The 10,599-nt window shown below is 34.6% G+C and overlaps 1 protein-coding gene across 1 annotated transcript; it reads left to right on the top strand.

Moving 5' to 3' along the window:
- The first annotated feature begins 244 nt into the window (after window positions 1–244).
- LOC129874635 (NAP1-related protein 2-like) lies at window positions 245–8,298 on the top strand. The gene is made up of 10 exons (XM_055949957.1): window positions 245–493; window positions 4,982–5,104; window positions 5,206–5,256; window positions 5,423–5,494; window positions 5,621–5,734; window positions 5,839–5,900; window positions 6,218–6,278; window positions 6,518–6,574; window positions 6,671–6,769; window positions 8,022–8,298. Exons 1-10 carry the CDS (start codon window positions 374–376, stop codon window positions 8,058–8,060), a joined length of 798 nt encoding a protein of 265 aa, XP_055805932.1. The 5' UTR covers window positions 245–373; the 3' UTR covers window positions 8,061–8,298.
- The last annotated feature ends 2,301 nt before the right edge of the window (window positions 8,299–10,599 follow it).

Raw genomic sequence — 10,599 nt, 5'->3', positions numbered from 1 at the left:
GTCATCTCATACTATTTTTTTTGGTAGCAATTTACAGTAACTTTTAATGGATTTTAGAAATAAATTAAGTCATTTAACTCAAATCAATTGGTCAAATTGACAATAAATAAAAGTGCCATTTTTTACCAAAGCTAAAATTATTGTTTACTTAATTTGGAAATATTGTGACGTGGCAGTCTCACATTAAACAGATGAAGTTAACATACGAGGATGACAGAGAATGTTACAAGACAAAAGAGGAAAAAAAATTAAATCTTCGTATACTTTGGTCTGTTTAGAAATACATTTGATTGGAGCAAACACAGAAAATCACGCTTCTTCTTGTTCACAGCATTAGGGTTTTAGCAGACCATCTCTTCTAGGGTTTCTGAAAATGGTGGTTGACAATTCCAAGAAATTGAAGACAGCAGTTGAGGAAAACGCCGATCAAATTGACACTGATCTTGTTTTCTCCATCGAGAAGCTTCAGGAAGTTCAAGATGAACTTGAAAAGGTTTAATTTTTAACTCTTTTTGTAATGCATGTTGTAATTTTTTTGTTTTGAGATTTCCTCATTAGTCTTTGATTGTGAAATTTAGTAAAAATAAATAAATCCCCTTTCTGATTTTATATGCTTCTGCATTATAGGAATTGTTGAAGAGGATTTAATGTTTTTTTAATGCCTTTCACTTGTTTAAGAGAAAGAAAAGATTTTGTTTTAGGTTTCTGTCTAAACTGAACAAATTGGCTTCTTGATTAATTGATGGATTGATTGCTTCCCTTACCTTTGTGTGCTGTATTAGGATCATTCTTTTTTGGAATTTACGATCAGCTTAGGTTTTGTTGGAGATGTTGTTGAGTGAGTAGACAGTTTTAAGTGTAAAGAAGGGAGATAATCTGAAGTTTGTTGGAGGACAGAGTTGCCTAGTACCTGGGGTGTAGTAGGTACAACAACAACATACCCAGTGTAATCCCACAAGTAGGGTCTTGTGAAGCGCAGAGAGGTTCTTTCTGAAAGACCCTCGCCAAGTAAAATAGTTCTAAGTAGGTAATGAAAAGAAAATACACAACTGAAGGAATCATGTTAAAAATAATAGAGAAAAGAACAGCAAAGACACCCTTCAGGGTGGCCCAGTGGTTTGGGCTTGGGACTTCCATATTGGAGGTCTCAAGTTTGAAATCCCTTGCCAGCGAAAGCAAAGGGTTTGCCTTCTAGGTCGAGCCCGTTGCACCGGGCTCACCTAGTGCGGGTCACCTCTCCTATGTGGTTTGCGAGCTATTGCATAGGAGCGAGGTTTTTATCCTATGCGTACCCAAAGGGTAGCGGTTGGAGGTTTCCCTTGTCGCCAAAAAAAGAGAACAACAAAGACAGTAGCAGGTACCCCTTGGAATAGGCCGACATGCGTGGAAGATGGCCCAGATACCATGGTTATCAATAAAAATAAGAGAAAAATTAAGTTTGTTAATCCCTTCGTCCCAAATAGGTTGTTGGTTTTCGCTTCTCGAAATTCAAACTATGTGAATTTTGATTAATTTTTTAAAATATACTTTTTTTATCATACTGACATGAGAAGCATTGCAACTTGTAGTACTTTTCGTATAGTTTTTGAATATTTAAATCTTAATATTAAGATATTGAGTTGATCTAATCCAATTTAGCTTTGAACATTAATCAATTTGACTCTCGAAAAGGGAGAAGCGACACTTATTTTGGGATGGAGGGAGTATTTGTTAAATTCCTCTGTAATTGGAAATGATTAGTTGAACAATTGTCCTTTTGTTCTTTTCTTAGCATTGAAAATAAATTTAGTGTAAGTGATAAAGGGAGAAGACAAGAAGCGTTTTTTGCTAGGGTACCCTTGTAACTTCTTAAGGTGGCGTGATGGATATAATGGAACAAGAGAAGGGCGGACGTTTAGTTGTAGATCTTTGAAGATGCGTTTTTAACCAAATGGCAGCCTTTCAATATGGCCAGCTTTTAATACACTCCAACTGCAAAAGGGGATCCTTTCCAAAACATTAAGGCAAATAATCTCTGCTGCTAGCGCTCCTGATTTTATTATGACGTGTCATTATTGATGGTGGTAGTACAAAAAGGAGTATAATAAATTTATGTTTCTCGGACTATTCAAAAATGTCCTTGGGAGTGTGTCAGATCCTTCAAAAGTAGTGCATTTTTGGAGGATCCAACTCGGGTGCGGCAACAAATTTGGAGAGTCTGAGCAACTTAGTAATAAATTGTTAGCCACTTGTTAGCGATTACTATCACTTCAAAAGATGGACCTTGGGCCTAACTCAACCCCAAAAGCTAGATCATGAGATAACTATGCCCTAGACGACAAAAAGAGACTACAATCCATACCCTCAACCAATGTGTTACTAACACTATCTGATTCTCTATGTATTTATATCTCCCCTAAATCTCTCTCGCCTCATTTATTCTTTTATTCCTTACCAAATTTTCGTGTCTCCTCTTCAATAACCCATAATCCCCTCATCTCATAGAAATCTTTCAGCTATCACTCGTTGTGGCTTGCTAACTGCAATTTTCACCTAATACACTGTTGGCCACATTCAAAGGGATCCTCTAATTTATAGTGCACTTTATCTTCTTAGAGTTTGAATGAAACTTTCCATATTAAATTTTGGCTATTTGGATTTCTGGAAACCATCCAAAGTATTAAGGAACTTTGAAATAAATATTGAATGTTGGATCACGGATAGATGAATCACACAATAAGTCTTTTATAAGAAAACGAAATAGAAAGTAACGTCTTTTCAGAAAGAAGAGGGAATCCGTCTAGTGAATGAAGGGTGTGAAAAGCGAGAAAGTTCAACTCATTAACGATTAGCAAGACCAATTCATTTGTGCCAATTACTGTAGTCTGACCGGCAGCTCAAGTCGTAACCTACTTTGAGACGGGAAAGAAAGGCGTAGTGTTTAGAAAAAATCTACACAAAAAGTGTGTGAAGACTTATGATGGTAATAAATCATGTAATGAACTATGATTGTTAATAACTGATGAGTGTTCTGATTCTTTTCTATCTAAATCACTTCAGTTTAAAGCATATGGACATGGTTGTCAATAACTGATGAATGTTATGCTTCATTTCCCCCTTTTATTTGGGAAAACTGAGAAATCCCTGAAGGCTAGCAGTTATGCTTCATTTTCCTATTGGACATTTACATAATTCTTAAGATCAATTAGTTCAAATTTAGGATTGAGACGTAATTGATTGACAGAGCAGGGTATCTAAACTTATGTGTTAAATATTGCAAGTCTTGAACTAAAATGATATAAGATTTTGTTTCGGTATGTCTGACATATTTTACAGACTTTGACTCAGCCCTATTCTATGATCCATTTAACACGTGCCCAACTTTGTGGCATATTATTGCAAATTGAGATAGTGTATATCTCTTTTTTGGTATATTTATCGAGATCTTTTCTGATATATTATTTAGTATGTTTGCTTTTAAGTCCAATGTTTTTTACGAGTCTCTTAGTTATGTCAAAGATTTATATGTCAGTAGATGAATTAAGAGAACTTCTAGTGTTTGCTTATTTTTATGTGTAATTCTAATTTACATAATATTGGACTGATATGAGCTCAAATGGAGCGATATGGACAATGACGATTCATAAAGCTGACCCCAATTTCTTGGGATTGAGGCCTAATAATTGTTGATGTTGTTGTAACGTCCATGTTATATTTCAGCATTTGGCTGTGGTTTTGGTCCTAACCTTTCAGTGAAAAAGTTCTTTTGGAAGTATCCAATGCTCGTGTTATTGACACGTGCGGCGTGCCGAACTTCTATGAGTACATATACACATCTCTTTTTGGCGAGTATATATTTTTATGCTTTATGGATCACTGCAAGATGTGTTATCATGTCCATAAGGTGGCCTAGCTGGAAACACCTAATAATAAACTGCCAAATCTGTTCACATTAAATGGTTCTGGGCCTCGGGAGCAACAACTTAGTTCATAGGCTAAAAGGGTAACATCTTAATTGCTCATCATATTTTCATGGTTAAGTGTGGGTCTGCTATACCCAATTACTTCCATTTATTTTGCAAGATTCATTTATTTTATATTTTTTGGTCATTTTGTTAAAATTGTCTACTAGAGGAGTTGCTTGAACAGTTGAACTCACTGCCAGTCTTCCCGGTTGACATTCCTAACAACCAACCAATCGGCAGATATCATACTTGCTTCCAAAAGTTTGCTGGCAATGTGGTGGTTACTCTCTTATTTATTTCTTTTCTTTTTCTGATCAACATGATTTTACTTTTTTTTATTTAAGAATACGATATGAATTATTATTATCAACGATGATGCTTCAGATTTCCTGCTACAAGAAAGAATACAGTCAGACACACTGAACTGGCCATTTTAAGACCATATTGCTGTAAGGTTAAAGAAGACTCCTAGAGAGTTACCAAAATATGGAGTTCTTTTCTCCTTTCTTTCTCTTTTTTCTTTTTGGTACTTGGTTTGCAGGGCAGAGCTTTTCTTGCTGGGAAAATGCATGAGGATGATTTCAGAATACATGAATTTGAGTACAAAGGAAAAAAAAAAGTTAATGGTTTAGATGTGGGTTACTGGGTTCATCAAGATTCAAGTTTTAACTGTGGCTTCGAAATTCTAAGTCCTTAAACTCTTGTGTCTTGATATCTACTGCCATGTTTTAGTTACATGTATTTGGCAGATGGGAAAGCAGTAAAGAGTATGCATTAGCTAAATCATTCCCTGACAATTCACGCAAAGTATAGTTTTATCCAGTTCTTATTAGCTCTATACCCATATGCCTTCTTTGAGATTCTGCTTCCCCTGTGTGCTCAACGTAGTTATATAAAAATGTTACTGGCTCAAGAAAGCTGGTTCAAGTACCTATCAATTGATTGTCTTAATTGGATCTAAATTTGTTTAGTATATGCTGTATATGCTGTTAATTGCATTATATCGTGACCGTCCATTCTTGATTTGTGTTGTGCAGGTTAATGAACAAGCTAGTGAGGAGGTATTAGCAATTGAACAGAAGTATAATGAGATAAGGAGGCCTGTTTACGAGAAAAGAAATGAGGTCATCAAATCAATTCCTGACTTTTGGGTGACTGCCGTAAGTCCAGTCAATATATTTCTGTATTTCAATTAGCATTCTTGTGGTGGAAAATTGAGCAATATGATATTTTTATCTGTAATTAACTTCTGTCTATGCAGTTCTTAAGTCACCCTGCCCTTGGTGAGCTTTTGAATGTGGAAGATCAGAAGGTTTGTCATGTTATTCAACTTCAATTTATTAGAGGACTTCCTTCGGGATGTCTTAAATCTTTTGTGATAAAACCTTAATACAGTGCCTGTTGGTTTAAGCTGTTCTTAGATATATTATGTGAGGATGGTATCTTCTTTTTTTAACAATCTTCTTCCTTCGATTTAGATCTTCAAGTACTTGGATTCTCTTGATGTGGAGGATTTCAAAGATGTGACATCTGGTTATTCCCTTACTTTTGTAAGTTCTTTGTTTTTGAAAACACTCCTCTCTACTGGAAGGCTGTTCTCAATATGCATCAACAGCTTGCATAATCTCACAGAGTTTGGAACAAGTGCTGAATTTTTTTTTCCTATCAACCTGCAGATATTCAAACCAAATCCTTATTTTGAAGACACAAAACTAGTGAAGACATATACATTCCTTGATGAAGGAACAACAAAGATAACTGGAACGGCTATTAAGTGGAAGGAAGGCATGGTAATGGCTGCCCCTGTGTAACTTTTTGTGTGTTAGAAGCCTCCTTCTCTTCTTCCTTGAGACCCCTTTTCGATGGAAACATGATGAATAACTGTAATTTGAAGGGTGCGGCTTATGGCGGTAATCCTGAGATGAAAGGAAACAAGCGGCCTCCATCCGAGGAAAGGTAATTGTTACTCACTTTCTCGAGAATTTAACTGACCTTCTGGGATTGCTATTACATGCTTTGAGGTAGGAAGCTCCCTGATTTTTGACAACAAAGTCTGATTTGTTACAAAGATTTTCAAGAAAAGATTTGGAAGGAAAATGAAAATCTGGACTAAGGAAGACCTTATATACTGATAATTGTTCCATACATTGCTTGGTAAAATTTCTAAGACGTTAACATGTGTCTAATTTCTATTGATATGGTGAGAAGAAGTATCTGAGATCTTTCTGTAACCATATATTATATCATCAATAACCATATGCTGATGGATGCAGCTTTTTTAGTTGGTTTTCTGAGACTCAGCTTAAAGATATTGCGGATGGGCTTAGTGATGAGGTAATTGTTGTATCTGGCTGCTTGAAACTATCTATATTGTTGCATTCATTGCTAGTCATTTGATGAGTTCATGATCATATGGCAACTTATGTAAACGATTGATTGATGAGATTAATTCTTCCTTTGTCCTTTCTCTGATTTCCTTATCAGAAACTGAATACATTGTATAGTGCAACAAACTTAAGCTTATAAAAGTCCAGTTTCTTTCAGATATTATATATGTTTCCCTGTGACTGCAGGTTGGTGAGATCATTAAGGAGGACTTATGGCCTAATCCGCTGAAATATTTTAACAATGTAGTGACATTTTACCTTTTCTTTCAAGGTTATCTGATGTGTTATCCTTTCCTCTTCCCTTCTTCAAGCTGAGAGAAATTTGTTCTTTTCTTGTAGGAAGCTGATGAAGAAGTTTCTGATGGAGATGGAGATGGAGATGGAGATGGAGATGGAGACGAGGACGAGGATGAGGACGAGGACGATGAAGATGAAGAGGTAAACATTGTTGAGATTAGACCATCTTCTTTTTTGAAGTTGCTTGATTTGGACTTCTGTTTTGTGCTGAGCTTTTCTGACCAACCTTTTGGATCTTCTGATTATTTATGGTTAAATGTACTATGATGTTGTTGCTGTCCTTTGGTCTGTTCCTATCTCACTGTTCCTTGTTAAAAATCGAAACCTTAATTTACTAAATTGATGGTGCAAATGTCATGAGACAAACATCCAGAGATGCATAATTATCCCCTAAAGATTTTAGTGTTTGGGTTTAGCCATTTTGGATGGGCCTTGGATTTTCAGAACTACTCTTGTGTCTTGACTCCAATGATAAACCGTTTCCTTCAAGATGCTACATCCAGAACCACACAACTTTAGTAATGGTAAATAGAAACTAATGTGCTGTGGTTAATTCAGCTGTGTCTTGGATTGCTTTAGTAATCGATGGTCATGGTACCGTTCAATCTGATAATTAATTAAAGTCTTAGAAGGAAAACAAGCACGTACCAAAGAAAGTGGTGGCATATAGGCAACAGGTAGAATGAGGGCAAGCTGAGGCATTAGGGGAAGAAATCTACACCTTTTTTCAGCTTAAATGGGGAAGAAATCTACACTTTTCAAATGTTGTTTATAGCCTTATGCTTCCAGGACAGAGAATTGCCATTATTCTCAAACACGTGTATTTATTTTTACCACTAGAAAGTTGTTACAACTTGTAAAGGAGGGGATTTCAGCGTAAATTGGGACAAAAATGTCTTGGAGTCCCATACATATGGTCCAAGCTTCCATAGAAGTCAAAGGCTCAAAGCTACGAAATTGCATATGCAATACCTAATTGTTTATTTGTATGACTTCTCCTGAGGAAAGGTGACTTCACCTTACAGGAAACTAGCTCATTACTTCCCGCCATGTGTTAATGAAATATGATTTTTAGGTGTGCTGAATTGCTAGAAAGTTGCCACTCATGTCGTGTATGTATCCTGCACAAAGGAGTTATATGATCCAGACAACAGTCAAATCAGTGATATACATCTATGATTACATCTAATATGTGCAAAACCTGTCTTGAAGGGTTTGTGTTGTTTATCTGAAAATACATTATTACCTAAATGCTTATCTCATGCCTTTTGGTATACATGCTTTTAATTGTTATTTTACATGCTCTAACTTGAAAATGCGGGGACAGTTGAAGTTTGGTTATAACATCTTATATAATGGGCTTTTGAACTAATCTTTTATTACTCTTGATCAGGATAACGATGATGATGAGGAAGATGAGGATGACGGCTGAACTCACCCTTAGCTCTTTAATTTATCCCTTCTTCTAAGCTTCGCTCAGATTGATGTCAAATATTACCATCACTCTTGTTGCGTAATCAAACTCATAGGTAGCTTTGCCATCTGATAAGATGGTTCTAAAAAAAACTGTTTCATAGCTAGCCAACTGCTGGTAGATTTACTTGGGACGGATATAGTAGATGCTTTTGATGCACCAAAACTCTTCAATTCCAGTCTCATTTGATTGGCAAGTTGTGCTTTTCTTTAGTAATCTGGTTAAAGGGGCACCATGGTGCTCTACAATGTGATAGGTTTAGATCAATATAGGAGCTTTTGAATTGCTCATTATATAGAGTTGTGCATGGATTCAGGTTGTTAGGTTAAATTCTGCTCTTTGATCAGTGAATCAAAGAGGAGTTTGGCCTTATTCTCAAACCTGGTGGCTCGGTTGATTGCTATCCCCGTAGCCTGAAGGCTCATCCACTCTTACATCCCTGCCTGATTTTGTTTCTCTTTTTGAGAATACCTGCCCTGCTGCCTCTACTGTGGTTCGGGCCTCGAGAAACAAGGTCTTTACCTTTTCTCGTTCCCTCTCAAAACTACAAATTCACAGACAGCAATACGTTATCGATCAAGGGCAAATCCTTTTGGACTATCAGGTTAAAGTTTGCTCTTTGATCAGCGATTTACCAGGCCACTTAATTCAGGAAAAACACTCCTCTTGATGTTTGATAGAGCGATAAGACCCTATAGATTGATTATAGAGACCGTTTGGTTTAAAAATCTTCAGCAAAGATTACCACTAGAAAGAAGACTAAAGCTGTTTGATTAAAAAAAAAATGGATTTAGTTTTCTAAAATCAAATCTATACAAAACTTGGCCTTTGACGCTCTTTTCGAAAATTCGTCGTTTGAAAATTATTTGAAAATATACTCAGCATTTACTTTAAAGTGTTTTTCAACAGCTAATTTTCAGAACTAGACCAATTAATGTATGAAAAGAAGCTGTTTGTGAATAACAAGGACTGCGTTAAGTTTAAACCAATACTGCCTGGCCTGTAAGATTTTTAGAAAATAACAATGCATATTCTCATACATATTGTTTTTTTTTAAAAAAAAATAAATATAACTATGATGTTTGAGTCAGTTTGACTGCAGCTTAATTAATCTTATTAGGTACTTTTCATCGACATAAATATTAATTAACTCAATCTATCAAGAATTGGACAAATAGGATGAATAACCTTAAATATAAAATAAAATACTTAAGAATTCATACTATTCACGAAAAGAGAAGAAAAAAGAATTTTTTTTTTAATCCTTACTAATATATTCTTCAAAAATAACTTGGTTTGATGTATACATAAATGTTTTTTTTTTTTTTATGTTTTACACTATTAACACTAATTATATTAAGTATTTTGTCTCAAACTTAGCTATCCAAAATTTTGTAAAATTTGGGTCAACTAAATTATTAGCATCTCAAATGAGTTCATTTTTACTAGTCAATTTTAGCATATTAAAATATAAACATATTTTTTCATGTTTTATTTTTAATAATATTAAGTATTTATTTCCAAATAGTTTTTCAAGATTCAAAATAAACACGAGTTGATGGCATTATCCTTCCCTTTGGTTGTTTTTGGATTTTTTTTTTGGGTAATAAGACGATATATATATATATATATATACTTAAATATGTATTAGTATATCAGTAGTTGCTACATTGCTGCTAACGTTAGTCTAGTTAATAGAAATTACAATAGATGTAGTAGGATCTATATTGCATGTTGTCTTGTTCTTCCTAGCAAAAAGGTCCCCTTCTTATCATCTTCTACAACATCAAAAACAAACATTGGAACTGTGCTCCATTCTTCCCTTTCTCCTTTGACAGTCTCTGTGTTTTTATTTTTTATTGACTTCAAATTGATCTATTTTAACTACCAAACTAGAATACTCGAAAGTGAATTAAATAAAGTCCACAAAAGGGATATACATGTGCCACACAAAAGAATGCACAACAACAAGTAATAATGTAAGCGGCTGTTTGGTTTGGAGACTACTGAGACGAGGTTAGTTTATATTTGGATTACTTGTTATGATATTATTTCTTATTGATTGTTTGATTTATTGTATCAGAAATAATATGATATTTTTTTAAAAATATAGTTTAACTTGACATTAAGTTTAGAAAATAAATAAAGTCTTTTGAAACTTGTGATCTAAAATAAGTTACAAATACTTGTGCAATTATAAATTATTTCATTAAAGATAAAATAAACGTTTTAAAACCAAATTGTTATTACTAAGAGCTTGTTTGACATTGCTGGTTGAAAAGCCAAAAATATTCATTTTAAAAAAAAAAAACTTTTTTAAAAAATCAAGATTTTTTTTGTTTTTTCACTCGGTGTGTTGAGTCCGTGGAGCTCCGACTAGATCAGATCGCATACTATATAGCCCATTTAAAATAACGCTCACGCTTCCAATAAAATTTTCATCATACCCAAAATTCAAAATCGAGATAATGATAAATCAGTTTGAGCACTGCGCCAT

This window comes from Solanum dulcamara, chromosome 11 (genome assembly GCF_947179165.1).
Source record: "Solanum dulcamara chromosome 11, daSolDulc1.2, whole genome shotgun sequence".
Classification (NCBI taxonomy): domain Eukaryota; kingdom Viridiplantae; phylum Streptophyta; class Magnoliopsida; order Solanales; family Solanaceae; genus Solanum; species Solanum dulcamara.
The sequence above is the reverse complement of the archived record's forward strand: the minus strand, read 5'-3'. Positions and strand labels throughout refer to the sequence as shown.